At 38.0% G+C, this 15,608-nt stretch overlaps 1 protein-coding gene across 1 annotated transcript in view; it reads left to right on the top strand.

Moving 5' to 3' along the window:
* The window catches only part of LOC147020885 (B-cadherin-like), a 177,919-nt gene that overhangs the window by 10,229 nt on the left and 152,082 nt on the right, over nucleotides 1-15,608 (top strand). The window contains exons 3-4 of the mRNA XM_085896620.1: nucleotides 11,930-12,034; nucleotides 14,078-14,227. Of these exons, the coding sequence (XP_085752746.1) occupies nucleotides 11,930-12,034; nucleotides 14,078-14,227 (255 nt within the window). The remainder of the gene's footprint in view (nucleotides 1-11,929; nucleotides 12,035-14,077; nucleotides 14,228-15,608) is intronic.

Here is a 15,608-nt window from a genome sequence, read left to right as displayed (position 1 = left end):
AAAAGGATTTATTTGAACACATCTACTTGAATGATGAAGAAAAGGAAAATTTCCCTGTTGATCTTTACAATTCATTAAATGATATTTTACAATAAATAAATGGATACAAAAGAAAGAGCAAGAAGATTTAAGGAACATCAAGAGTTGGTTTTAAAAGTTGTAAAACAACAGGAAGACATAAAGAAGAAACGCAGACAGAAACTAACGGGCGAAGAAGCATTTGAAAAAAAACAAGAGAAATTTTTTAAACCACTTTTAAAAACTTCCCAATAAAGAATGAAAGATGTTTCCACAGTTCCCACAGTAGAATATACTCCTAGAAAGCTTCAAATGTTAAAAGATTTCAGTCAAATGACGGAGGAAGAATTAGAGCATTTAGGAGAATTAGAATATGATGATGAAGGTTTATTTCAACAACTGGAAGAGATTAATCAACCCCCTGATTATATTGTGAATGCTGTTCAAAACAATGAATATTCAGCGGATTCAAAAACCAAAGCAGGACTCATTCCAACAGAACAACCAGCAATATTTCTTCTTGTTCAAGAAAAGGTATTGATATTTAATGATGAATTAAGGTTCTTAAGTTCTGCTCAACCCCTGTTAAACTAACTCCGAGATTAATGTTTCTTCTCACAAAAGATGGAAGGCAAGGTTCAACTGTGAGGGATGAATCAAAGTATATTGATAAACCATTGGATATGGAAAATAATGATGATAGAGTATATATTGATTTGCTGAACACTCTAAATTATAAGGTTATTCTTTCTGGTAAAAGTAGGAAGAATGAGAAGGAGAAACACATTATTCAGGCTTTAAGTATCCTTGGTTCAGGTATTAGTTTTCTTCCAAATGACCCATCGCAATTAGTTAATAGACTGTTATTGTTGTTTGGCAGTAAGAAGGCTGGAAATAACAATTGTTTTAATGAAGCATCAGCCATTTTAGACCAGTTGATGAACATGAAAATAATTAAGAAATATCAATATAAAGACATTTTATCTCATATTAAATAAGATGAGAAGCACAATCCTGAGTTTTAATTTCACAACAAGCGACCACACATCTTCATTCCCATACCCACTACAACTTGACACAACAAAAGAATATGAGGCATCTTTATTGTCCATGGAGACTTATAATACCTTATTTAATATAACCGAGAAAAATGACAAGTTTAGTTATAATCCGGGAAGTGGATACAAAACGATAACAGTCTCACCGGAGCATACGAGATTTCTCAAATATCTTCCGAAATTGCTCGTCTTATGAAAGAACAGGGTGATGAACCAAAAAATATTATTATAAACATTCAAAAACATACTTCAAAATCAACGATTAAAGTTAAAAATAACTACAAGGTTGATTTCACAATTGATAATTCATTTAGAGAGTTATTAGGTTTCTCCTCAAAAAAGATTGAAACTAATGGGACGTTTTACAGTGATAATGTCATTCAAATATCCTCAGGAATAAATTCGGTGTTAATTCACTGTGATTTGATTGATGGTGCTTATAATGATGGATTAAAAACAAATACAATATTTTCATTCAGCGCATACTCAACCCCAATTGGTTATAAATTCAATATGGAGCCTAAAAATTTGGTTTATCTACCTGTGTCAGGAAAAACCATACACAGAGTAAATTTTAGGATAACCGACCAAGATAATCGTGTGATCTCTTTTAATGGAGAAGTTATATCCATCAGAATTCACCTACGTGAAGTTTTTCAATAAATAAATACGATGGTTATTGTGAGGAAGCACGAGTTGGGAAAATATAAAATAATTACAGGGGATGGGATGTTCCTTTCCCGTACTACAAGGGTGAAGGTATGTATCTTGGTAGAGGATACTATAAACCTAAGAGACAAAGGGGTGTTGGACATCAATTTAGAGGAGATGGGATAATTGATACTCTCATGGGTATTGGTTCAACTATTCTTAAACATAAAGACCTAATTGGTTCAACTGCTTCTGCTGTGAGAAATGTAGCAGGTGCTGTAAAGAGTATAAAAGATGCTCAGAAAGAATCTCATAAATTACAAGCAATAAAAGAAATTAAGAAAGGTAAAACTCAGTTGTCCCCCAAGAACGACAGAAAATAATTCAAATACTTGGATCAGGGTTTCAAAAGTTTTAACATCTTTTTTCCTAAATAAATACAAGTATGGAAGCAATTGATAGTATCTATGATTTGGATGATACTATTATTATCTCAAACTCCACTAAAAAAGAAGATTACTTCAAGGTAAATGCAATAACTGGAACAGACTGGAATACAAATGGTACAAAAAGTTTTGAAATAAATAATCAACAAACCTATTTGAATCTCTCCGAAAGTTTCTTGTTGTGTAAATTTAAATTCACTAAGGCTGGGAATAACACAAACGCTACACTTGTAAATGATTTCTTCTGGAAAATGTTTGATAGTGTGCGATTGTATATTGGAACACAAGAAGTTGAAGCGGTTGATTATGTCTCTGCTGTATCTGAAATGATGAAATTTACACTCTATACATTCAGTGATAGAATGGGAAAGGGGTCTGTCGAAGGTTTTATTCCTGATATGTCAACGGGAACAAACACAGACCCTGGATATATTCAAAGGAAAGGAATGTATAATGATGATACAAAAGCAGAAAATAGTTTTACTGTGGCAGTTCCTCTTAAAGGTATATTTGGATTTTGTGATTATGATAAAGTTCTGTATGGTCTTAAAATTAGATTTCAACTACAAAGGAATGATAATGAAAATAGATTGCTTTTTGGTGTTGGTAATGCTTTTGGTGATCAGAATAAATTTGTAATTGAGGAGATGAGTTGGTATATCAGTGAATATACTCCTAATCTTAAAACAGAAGAGATGTTGAATCGAAGACTTAACTCAAAGAGACCACTCAGTGTATCATACCTCAAAAGAAGATGTCAACACGTTAAACTCAATCAAACTACTTACACGTGGAATTTGGGTGTTCTGGAAGGAAAGCCACGATATCTGTGGATGATTTTTAAAAAGCCAGATGGTGATACTGCGACTGATAAGAATAATGCATTGAGTGATAATGCTAAGGTGAAACAACTTCGCGTTTCTCTAGATGGAACATTTTATCCACGAGATAGATTGGAAATTAATTGGGAAAAAATGATTTTGCTGAAGCATACAAGTCTTACCAAAAGGTGTGTGAAAGTAATGGAAATAAAGAACCTATTTTGGATATGACAGCATTTAAAAGTTTGTATACAATCTATACGTTTGACCTGAGCGCTCAAAAAGAAACTATAAAGTCTAATCGAGTGGATACTTCCCTATACATTGAAAGAGGAGAGAGTGAAGAAGTTGATACATATTGTTTGCTTTTGGAAGAAACAGAATTGCAGATTAATACAGATAATGGTGTGATGATTAGTCTCACATAATTTTTTGTTAAATAAATGAGTGGCAAAGTACCAACTGGGGTATATGTTAATCAAATCAATCTTCATAAACTATCATCTTGTGTTCAAAATCAAAAGCCTTGTACGATTAACGTTAATACAATTCAGAGAAAAGGAGCAGTAAGAATTGATGTTTTGCTCACAAGAGAACAGGTTAAAATCTTGAATGACACTGGCTCACTTAAAATTAAAATGACAAAACCAATGTTGAAAAAATATTCAATAAGAGAGACGAGTGGAGGATTTCTCCCATTTCTAATTCCTTTATTTGCTGGTTTAAGTGCGGTTGGAGCATTGACGGGTGGTATTTCAACAGCGGTCAAAACTGCCAACGAAAGGAAGGCTCAACTCCAGGCTCAAAAAGAATTGGAAAGACATAACAAAGAGTTGGAGAAACAAATTAGTGGAAGTGGTGTAATTGTAGATTTTGCTGAAAAACTTGAAGGTCTGCCTGATAAAGCGAGATTGTTAGTTGGAGATATGCTTTCTTCTATAGCACAAGCAGGTGTAAAATTAACGAAAAGAGGTAATGGATTATATCTTTCTAATAAATAAATGAGCATTGATGAGTGGTTGAAAGAATTTGGAAAGAATACAACATCAAATTTACAACTTGCCAAATATTGTAAGAAATTAAAAATTCATAATGTGGTTATTTGTATGAGAGATGAATTAACAAATGTGTCGAAACATACAAAGAATATTATTATGAACTTAGAAGATAATGATGGGAACGGTTCTCATTGGGTTTGTATTTTTAATAGTCAAGACAAATATTATTTTGATAGTTTTGGTCTTCCACCACCTGTTGAAGTCATAAAATTCTTACAGAATGGTGTTTATCAAACATTTCAAGTCCAAGAATTAAATTCCAAGTGTTGTGGTCAATTATGTCTATATGTGTTATTTCAACTCAACAAAAATAAAAAATTTTATGATATTATTTTTAATCTAATATAAATGACTTATGTTGGTAAAGATGGTTCTATCTTTGGTGTATCTCAAGAACTGGATATTGATTTATCAAATTATTACACAAAGGCACAGGCTGAACGACATAAATATAATATAAACAAAAATATTAACATGAAAAATGCTTATAAATTAAAAAATTATCCAAGCCCGACTGACGCGAATGACTTGGTGAGATTAAGCGATTTATCACAATATATATACTTAAATAAAACGGCTGTGTATTCTAAAGATACAGAAGTGTTGATATTATCTCCAGGTCATACAGAATTCACAGTTCGAATTAAAATAAATTTTTATAAAGAAGGGCGTATCGTTTGTATGAGAATAGAACAATGGGGGTATGATATGAATGATTTAGGGTATAATTGGTCATTTAAAATTAACCTCGAAGACCTGGAACAATTAAATCAGTCTCGTAAGGAAGAATATTATCCACTTGGTATCGAGAATGAGTTTTGTGGAGCCACGATTAGTAAACAACAAATAAAAGAATTTAATAAGGGTAAATATAATAATGGTTTTGCCCTTGTTTATCTCATGAAAACAGAAAAAACAGGATTATATATAATAAGTAAGGAAATACAAAATGATTTAACTATGGGAAGATGGGGAGGTGTTTCGTGCCATAATATTATTCTAACATATATTTCTAATACATAAATGACAGCAAGAAGGCTTCAAGAAAATTATCATTTCTGTGTTCAAGCATACCTTCAAGAAAAGGGTATTCGGTATTTTAATAAATATGTTCTACAACATAAGAATGAGGTATTTTCAATAAAAGATTGGCATTATGCTGATGTTGATAAACCAACAACTTTAGATTTAATTAGAATGTTAAATAATGAAAAAATTATAAGGTTAAGAAAAGGTAAGGCTCTTTTAGAAATTCAAAAGAAATTTTATTGGTATCCTGTTGTAAAAAAAGTTATTTTGGATGCAGGAATAACAAGAAATCCTGATGAATATATGTATAATATTCTATGGGGTGTAAACGATTCAAGTATAGTAAGGGATGAGGAAGGAGTTGAAGAAGAGAGGGAAGAGGAGGAAAAGGAGGAAAGAGAGAAGAGAGAGAGGGAGAAGAAAGAGAAGGAGGAAAAGGAGAAGAGAGAGAAGGAGGAAAGAGAGAATAGAGAGAGGGAGGAAAGAGAGAAGAGAGAGAGGGAGGAAAGAGAGAGAATGAATAAATATCAAAATATGGAAACCAGTGAGATTCAAAAAAGATTGGTGGTATTACAGAAAATAACTCAACCCACCGAGGAGGAAAACAAAGAATTGACAAGTCTATTTGCAATACTTTCGACAAGACTATTAGCATCGACAAGATATGGATTTTAATTCAAGTTTTTTCTTAAATAAATGGAGGAGAGAGTGAAGGCATTTCTAAGGATTCTTTATGTTTTAAAAATTAAGATTCAAATGTGCATGTTGGAAACTAAAAAGGTTTTTGCACTCTGCAGAAATTTTTCTCATAAATAAATGAGTTATTGTCTCAAATGTAAAAAGAAAACTAATACTAAAAATATTTCATATATTAAAAGTAAAAATAACAGGGTTATACAAAAAGGTATATGTTTGGTGTGTGGTTCAAAAAAAAATCAATTTATCTCCAAACACAAACTCGGAGGAGATATACAAAAGTTTTTATCAGGAAGTAAATTTACAACTACTGGAATACCAGGGGAATTACATCTTCCAGGTTATTCTTTCTGTGGTCCAGGCACAAACTTAGATAAAAGATTAGATGAGGCAGACAATCCTAAATCCTGGAGTAAACCAATCAATAGAGTTGATGAAGTGTGCATGAGACACGATATTGATTATGGGAATACCACAACGTTGGAAGAAAAGCATGAAGCCGATAGAGAAATGTTATATAATTTGTCTCTGATACAAAATCCAACCTTGAGAGAAAAAGTTGATAGGTTCATCGTGAAGAAGATGATTAGTGCTAAATTGAAACTTGGACTTGGAAATTCAAAAAACTTATAGGCTCTAATGATGCCATTAAGACTGAAGAGCAATTAGCTGATGAATTACATAAACCAATATTCATAAAGTTTCAGAGAAGGAAAGTTTATTCCAAGGAAGTTGATTATATCTGGTCTGCTGATTTGATTGAACTCAATAATGATAAGGGGTACAAGTATGCTTTAACCGTTATTGATTTGAGGAGTAGATATGCGTGGGTTGTCCCTTTAAAAAACAAAACAGGTAATACTCTTATGTTAGCTTTTCAACAGATATTTAATAAAAGTAAGAGAAAACCTAAGAAATTGTGGACTGATGAGGGTAGAGAGTTTTATAACAAGACATTTATGAATTTTCTAAAAAATAACAGTATTACATTATACAGTACCTTTAATGAAGGGAAGGCAGTTGTTGTTGAACGTTTTAATCGTACCTTAAAAGAGAGACTATATAAAAAATTCACACAACTCGGTTCACAACAATGGTCATCTTTTATTCAGGATATTGTGGATAAGTATAATGACACGATTCACACATCAACGAATATGAAGCCATCAGAAACATTTACAAAATTAAAATATGAAAAAGAGATTAATGTCAGAAAACCTAAGTTCAAAGTTGGTGATATCGTAAGAATATATAGGTGGAAATCTCATTTTGAAAAGGGTTTTACTGAACGATGGACGAAAGAACTTTTTAAAATTGTTGATGTAATAGATACAGTTCCTTGGACTTATAAAATATATGATTTGGAAGGGGAAGAGATTTTAGGTTCATTTTATTCACAGGAATTACAAAAGACAAAACTAAGCAGATAATACACCTTTGTGGACACTAGAGGGACAAGTATATAATGTGTGTCAAGGGGGACGTTCTTAGATCTGTGAACCCCAAACACAGAATCCTCAACTGAATAGTCAAGGCTTAACTTTTGTTTGTGTGTGTGTGTGTAATGGGAGCAATAGGTTGGCGCTTCACTCCCTCCTACTATACACCGTTGTGGACACTCGAGGGCCAAGTCCGAGGTGTATAACAGTATATAATGTGTGTCAAGGGGGACGTTCTTAGATCTGTGAACCCCAAACACAGAATCCTCAACTGAATAGTCAAGGCTTAACTTTTGTTTGTTGATGTGTATGTGTGTGTGTCCCAACCCTCACATTCAAAATCTCAACACCAACCCTCACATTCAAAATCTCAACCCCAACTCAATCCTCGCCCAACACAATGTCTTTTTCAAAATGAGATTTCCACCTATATATATATATTTTTACGTTTTTTTTTTCTTCTTCCAATTCTGTCTTTTAAGGCTTTCAGGTTTGATGACGTAGAAAGGGGGAGTAAGCCTGCACTTTCTTCCCAGAACTTTCTTGATCTTGCTCCCATCAAGCACCATCCGACAAAGAACTACATCGATAGGTTTAGATCCCAAAGAGTGATAGCAACTCCAAAAGTCTCCAAAATATAAATAAATAAAATAATAATAATAATAAATAAATAAATAAATAAATAAAAGCCCCCAAAAAAGTTTCAAGTGTCCAACATAAACCCAACTTTCCAAGTCTTCAAGGTATAACCACATTCCCGTTGAGTTTCCAAGATATGTATCACATTGTGAGTTATCAATCCAGAACCCACATTTCAAGTATTCAAAGTAAAACCAACTTACAAAGTCTCTTAAGGATAACTCATTTACTGATTTTTTCAAAATTTGTGAGTCTCCAAGGTAGGCCCCATATTTAGAACCATCTTGGCAGAACCCTTTTCCTGAGTCTCCAAGGTAGTTATTTAAACCATCAAGGCAGAACTCATTTACTGATTTTTTCAAAATTTGTGAGTCTCCAAGGTAGGCCCCATATTTAGAACCATCTTGGCAGAACCCTTTTCCTGAGTCTCCAAGGTAGTTATTTAAACCATCAAGGCAGAACTCATTTACTGATTTTTTCAAAATTTGTGAGTCTCCAAGGTAGGCCCCATATTTAGAACCATCTTGGCAGAACCCTTTTCCTGAGTCTCCAAGGTAGTTATTTAAACCATCAAGGCAGAACTCATTTACTGATTTTTTCAAAATTTGTGAGTCTCCAAGGTAAAACTTGTATTCTGGCTCATCAAGGTATAACTTGTTCAGTGGGTATTGTCTTGATAACTCACAATGAGTACTATTGCTGTAAAACTCTTTTTCAGGATTTTGCTGGTCTCCAAGGTATAACTCTTTGGTTGGGTCATCAAGGACGAACTCGTTCTGTGGGTCTTGGTCGCTCATAAGGTCTTCAACCAAGCCAACAATTTCGCCCCAAGTTGTAGCAAAAGCAGTATTTTCATTTCGTATTTCAGACACAATTTCCTGTGAGAGAAAATAATAATGTATTAATTAAGTTATTTAATTATTAAATGAGTATGCTTCAATCAAAGTTTGAAAATAGGAAAATAAAAAATCTTACCTCAATAGATAAGAGGTTTGAATCCAGTTCATCAACTTGAAGGTTTAGTTCCATAGAAGACAGAGAGTTCCAAGGAACACCAAAGTCATCCCACTCAAGGTCTTCAACCAAGCCAACAATTTCCCCCAAGTTGTAGCAAAAGCAGTATTTTCAGATACAATTTCCTGTGAGAGAAAATAATAATGTATTAATTAAGTTATTTAATTATTAAATGAGTATGCTTCAATCAAAGTTTGAAAATAGGAAAATAAAAAATCTTACCTCAATAGATAAGAGGTTTGAATCCAGTTCATCAACTTGAAGGTTTAGTTCCATAGAAGACAGAGAGTTTGAGACAAGCACACAGAACACCATTGCCAGCAAGAACAAATGTTTAAAATGGAGCCTGGGTTTGAAGCTTTTATAGAGAAAGACTGGTGGGTGTGGTTTCCTTTGGAAATTCCCTGGGCAAGCCTAGGCAAGCCTTCATTGGGAAATTTTTCAAAACCATAACATCCTGTAATTTTCTAGTGATTTCTTTGTGAGTCAGAGATGAACTGGAAATGATGTAAGAGTGGGCGGGGCTTAGCAAAAGTAGGCGGAGCTTAGGAAAAGTGGGCGTGGCTTAGAAAAAATACCTTATGAAAAGTGGGCGGAGCTTAGCAAAAGTGGGCGGGGTTTAGGAAAAGTGGGCGTGGCTTAGAAAAAAATACCTTATGAAAAGTGGGCGGAGCTTAGCAAAAGTGGGCGGGGCTTAGGAAAAGTGGGCGTGGCTTAGAAAAAATACCTTATGAAAAGTGGGCGGAGCTTAGCAAAAGTGGGCAGGGTTTAAAGAAAAGTGGGCGGGGCTTATTGAATACCTTGTGGAAAGTGGGCGGGGCTTAACAAAAGTGGGCGGGGCTTAAAGAAAAGTGGGCGGGGCTTAACAAAAAATAACCTGTGGCTCAGGAGGTGGTCAAACAAGAGCATTAAGAGAAGTTTATCATTTCGTAATGGCACAAATGGGGTATCTTAAAAAATATAAAGATTCAAATGTTTTGTTTGTCAATATTTTAGATGGGGATTATTGTGCAAAGAAAATTAAACTATTGAAGGAATTTGAGAATGAACAAATCTTTATAGGTTCAATGAGTGAGCTGTTCAACCCCCAGGTGTTCAATTCAATGAGGTTCAACCTCCAAGTTAAAAGGGGAGACAAATAAATATACCTTGGGATAAAAAGGGGATTTATTTTTAGGGAAAAAAAATATAAATCGCTGAAAATCCCCCATTCATTTACATGGGGAAAAGTGAGCCAGAATCAGTATTCTTACCCTACTGGTGAGCAAGAACAGCAGAGCAGGTGTTTAGGACATGTGGGTGGATGCCGTCTCAACCCGTTGCAGAATCTGAGTTGAGGTTTGACAGCAAGCTCCCCACCTTAAGGCCCTGTCACACCTTGACGATTTAGCCAGCGTATGCCTGACGTATGCAAAATTTGGCTAAAACGCTGGCACACGTCGAATACATTATGGGTAAGTTTGTATACGTTAAGAGCACGCTGGCATACATCATAGTACGCTGGCTTTTTTGCGTAGTACGCTGGCATTTGTCTTTGTACGCTGGCATATGTCGTAGTATGCCGAGGTGTTAGATAAATTTTCCATGCTTGAAATTTTTCGACGTATCCAGCGTATGACTCACACGTTCCGCATACACTTGGCCATAAGTTGTAGGCACGTTACGCGATCGTTGACACAAGTCGACACACGTTACTTGTAAGTTACTTATAAGTCTAAACACGTTAAGGTAATGGTTAGCGTCAGTGCTCCAGACTCCCTGTTTTTTTTTTTCCTCTTTTTTTTCGGTGTGACGGTGATGTTGACACTTCGTTTTCTAGTGCGGTTATTAAATGAAAGATAAATGGTGTTGAAAGACATGAGAGCCATTTTATTCAATTTCACCAAAAATGCAGTTACAACATTATGTCTCTCAACCCGCGATTAACGATTTGCAGGAAATGGGAAATTTTCAGTTACAACATTTTGTCTCTCAACCCGCGATATGCGGTGACTTCAATCTTCATCACCAATCTTTTCATTTAATGAAAGATAAATGGTGTTGAAAGACATGAGAGCTATTTTATTCAATTTCACCAAAAATGCAGTTACAACATTATGTCTCTCAACCTGCGATATGAGGAAGAGAGAATTGGGATGGTTAGATTAGGTATGGGATTATGATTAGGTATGGGTTAGATTAGGTATGGGATTAGATTAGGTATGGGACTTTGGACACAAAGTCTGAGCAGCACGTCACTGCATCCACTTTCCTTCAGTAATCCAGGGGCCTCCGTCTGGCCATCCCCCAGGCAGATGCCTGGCCCATCCTCATCTCCTTGAGATGCCAATAAACCTGCTGCAAACATGAGGAATGTTGACGTTCCGTTGGCCTGCTTCACTCACAAGGCTCCCTCTCTGAGAGAATCTGGTGAGCACGATCAGCGCCAGGAAATTGAGCCACATGTCCATACAGCCGCAACTGACGCTCACGGACTATACAGGTAACAAAGCTCATTTGAGTCTCTCTCAGCAACCGCACGTTGGACACAAAGTCTGACAGGCGATAGCCAACGATTCTCTGAAGAGACCTGGTACCGAAGGAGTGAAGTCTTTGTCACAGATCCTTTGTCAGAGTCCAAGTCTCACATCCGTAGAACAAGATTGGAAGCACCAAGGACCTGAAGACTCGCTCGGACTTTCGTCCTCCTGCTTAGGTGCCGACAGCGCCACACCTCCTGATCCAGTGAATCCATGACTCGCCAGGCCCGACCCAGACGTCTGTTGACCTCCGGTTCACAACCTTTGGAGACATGAATATCACTGGCAATGTAAGTGAATATCTCCGTGACCTCAACATCCTCCCCACAAACAGGAACAGAGAAGATAGTGGCATTCAAGATGAATTGGGATGATTGGATAGACATTGGTCCATGTTGTCGGCAAAATTGATGCTTTAAAATGGTGATCGTTGTATTTTGAGACTTTTTCACCGATGATGTTTATTTCCCTTAAGTGTCCATCCCCTAATTTACCCCCTATAAACCTCATCATTTTGTTTTTTTTTTCTTCATCAAAACAGCATCATCAACAATTCTTGAGTCGGAGGATGAAGCGCCAGTGGAATGTCCCTCCCATATTTATTCCTGAAAATAACCTGAAGTACCTCAATGTCCACCACTACCTGGTAAGATAGTCTATTTTGTATTGGATGTCGTGAAGAGGAAAGTAGAGTCACATCAACATATTGCGATTTGTATATCTGCTGCAAACGCTCAACTGCACATGACGTGTCCGATTATTTTTAGTATCTTGTCCCCATCACGTTTTGAACGGCCCATGTATAAACGAAGGGTGTGATGTGGAACTCTTGATATTAAAAGTAAATCCTTATTACTCAATTATTCAGTGTCTACTCCAGGCAAAGTACTTATCATCAGCGAAAATTTATTCGCAATATCACGGAATGGCAGAGTATCGATGTTGGTACATGCGACAGTCTCCGCTGAAGCGGAGTTACAAAAATTGTCTATATATATTGTCGAAGAGAAATGAGTGAGGGTTGAGGGCCAGCTAAGGGGCTGGGGAGGGGATCAGAGAACAAGAGAAGGGGAGGGAGTTGGGTCATAATAACTTACATATGACCTTGACTGGCCAGCCTTCACATGGGAAAGCATGAAAACAATTCCTGATGGAGAAATCAAAGGAAGGAAGGAGAAAGAGAGAGGGGACAATAGATGGAGGGGGAAGTACGTGGAAAGCAGAGCCCGAGAAAACATTGGGTACAGGTTCCAATAGATGCATTTGATTACCTTTGGTTAAAAGATGTTGATTACAGGTTCCAATATATGCGTCACAAAGAAGTGGATACATAGTAATTAGTAATTGAAATAGTCATTGGTGGAGTAATCGACAAGTGCACTAATTAAGAGAACAAGTGCATGAGGAATTTATTATCAGCAGGTGCATTCAGTCAGCAGGTTAATCAACAACTTCAGTTTAAAGAGAAAGTCTGCCTCAACAGGTGCATTTCAATACAGATAATTGGAATTGGAGATTTTCAAAAAACTGAAAAAAAATTTCAAAAAATCTTTTTCAAAAATAAGAGATTCGTAAGGCCGAAGTCACATTTGGCATGGCGGCCGTGGGGTCTACAAAATCTATGGCCACTAGCAATTAAAGGGCGGCCGCAGTATTTCCATGGTCACACAATGTAGCAGTCACATATGTTTTTATTTTTCGGGGAGCCGCACGGGGTATTTAGAAATTGTGGAGACCGAAAACGTGGGGGTGCCGTACGGTCTTTGATTTGATGTCGCACGGTGACCTTAGGGCGTCCCTGCGGCGGCCATAGAATTTTCAAGGCAGACGCAAGGTAGCCTCAAGGTGCCCGCAAGGCGACCGCAGGGGGGCCCTAAGGCGAACATGCGGCCAGACGGACGGTAACGAGTGGGTATATATATACCAGTTCTTTTTTACTGAAATAAAAATATAACAGTTCGGAATATACCAGTATATATACCTGAATATCCTATAACTATAATATACTGTATATAACTGAATATGCCAGTTCGGAGTACGGTATAGGCAAAAACCTATACTCGTTTCTCTAGCGGTAGCGCACGGTGGACGCACGGTTGACGCAGACTGCCATGGATGCCGTACGTAGGACGCACGGCGGGCGTAGGAGAACCGTGCGTCGACCCTGCGTTGCCCGTAGGTAGTCACACAGACCGCAAGGCCACTGTACATTGAACACAGGGACGCCTTAGGACTATCCTACGGCGACCATGGAAATAGTGCGACCGCCATAATTTTTTGGGGGTTGGCAAAATTCATTTTTCATTGATAAGAGCCTACGGCAGCCGCACGAATAACGCAAGCCCACCGTACGGTCGACGTGGAACACATCTACGTCATAGCTTGGCTTGTTGAATTGCTACGGTGAATGCAGAAATGGAAAAAAGTTATAACTCCGCGCTATAATTCTACGGACACCCCTACAGCCTGTAAAAGATAACCATATGGCGTAGGGCCACCCTGAGGCCACCACAGAAACTCTGCGGCCGCTGCACGTTTCTGTCAATTCAGGGGGGGGGGTACGGCCGCCATATCCTTGCCGTAGAGCAAATGTGACTTCGGCCTTAATGAGCACAGAAAAGATTCGGACAGTAAACAAGATATAATCTTCATTTTTTTTCCTCTCTCCACCATCCTCCCCACCCTCCAGCTTCAATCTGACCAGTCACAAGCCTTGAGGTACTCCCTGACTGGTCCGGGAGCAGACCTCCCTCCTGTCGGCCTCTTTACCCTCGACTCAATCACCGGGAGACTTCGAATGACTCGTGCACTGGATCGTGAACAACAACAGGAATACAGGGTCAGCGGAACAATGCACGCAATGGAACGCGATAAAATCGTACACCTGAGTAAACGTTCTCGTGATGTATCGATTTGTTTTTTCCTCCTGTTCAAAGAAACAATACTTTTCGAAAGCACATTGAAAAGGCAAGAGCAGATTGGCAATTCTTTAATACACTCGAGTTGGTTTTCACAAGGATAACATTAGCGATTAATGAGGCATTGTGACCAGAACTGATGCTGCTTGTGTTACTGTGACATCATTATTGTAAGGTCAGGAGTGGGACCATGCGCCCGAGCAGCACATTGTGGCCACTTTCCACTGGTACTCCAGGTGCCTCTGTCTGGCCATCCCCCAGGCAGATGTCTGGCCCATCCCCATCTCCTTGAGATGCAGAATAACCTACTGCAACCATGAGGCACCTGGTCAGCCTGTTGGCCTCCTCCACTTACGAGGTTCGCTTGTTGAGAGAATCCGGTGAGCAGGATCAGCATCAGGAAAACGAGGCACATATCCATGCAGCAGCAGCTGATGCACACGGGCTATTCGGGCAACAAATCTCATCTGAGTCTCTCTCAGCAACCGCTCGTTAGACACAAAGTCGGACCAGCAATAGCCAAGGATTCTCCGAAGAGACCTGGTACTGAAGGAATTAAGTCTGCCACTCAGATCCTTGGTCAGAATCCAATTGTCACATCCGTAGAGCAAGACTGTCAGGACCAATGATTTAAAGACTCGAACTTTCATCCTCATGCATAGGTACCGACAGCGCCACAGTCCATGATCCTGTGAATCCATGATTCCCCAGGCCCAACCCAGATGCCCATGGAACTGGCTTACAACATGCGGAGGCATGACTCTCACTGACAAGGAAAGTGAATCTCTCCTTGACCTCAACATCCTCACCATAAACAGGAACAGACAAGATAACAGCATCCAAGATGTCAGTGAAAGCCTGCATGTTAGTTTTCACCAAGGAAACCCATAAGCGGATTTGACTCCTCATTCAGCGCCTCAAGGCCCCCCGTCAGTATATCCAGCATCTCCGCAAAGATCACTGCATCATCTACGAAATCAAGGTCAGAGATCTTAACATTCCCAAACGATGCACCGCAGCTTGATCTCTCTGACATCCTCCCCAAAATCCAGTTCCCATAGTAAGTCAGAAATGGAACACAGAAATGGAATACCTCAATAAAGTAAGTCAGAAATGGATCCACCAAACCTCAGAGTACTTTCAGTGACAGAGTACAGCTCAGAAATCCGATTGATTGATCAGTTTTGGTGATTCCCCACGAAGACTGAGAATCCTCCAGAGGGTATCCTGATTCACTGAATCAAACACTTTGTGGAGATCAACATCAGCTGCAAGCAGCAGCTGATGACACACTCGTCTGCA

Source organism: Eptatretus burgeri, chromosome 9, assembly GCF_056783735.1.
Source record: "Eptatretus burgeri isolate ZD-2024b chromosome 9, Ebu_testis_v1, whole genome shotgun sequence".
NCBI lineage: Eukaryota > Metazoa > Chordata > Myxini > Myxiniformes > Myxinidae > Eptatretus > Eptatretus burgeri.
The sequence above is the reverse complement of the archived record's forward strand: the minus strand, read 5'-3'. Positions and strand labels throughout refer to the sequence as shown.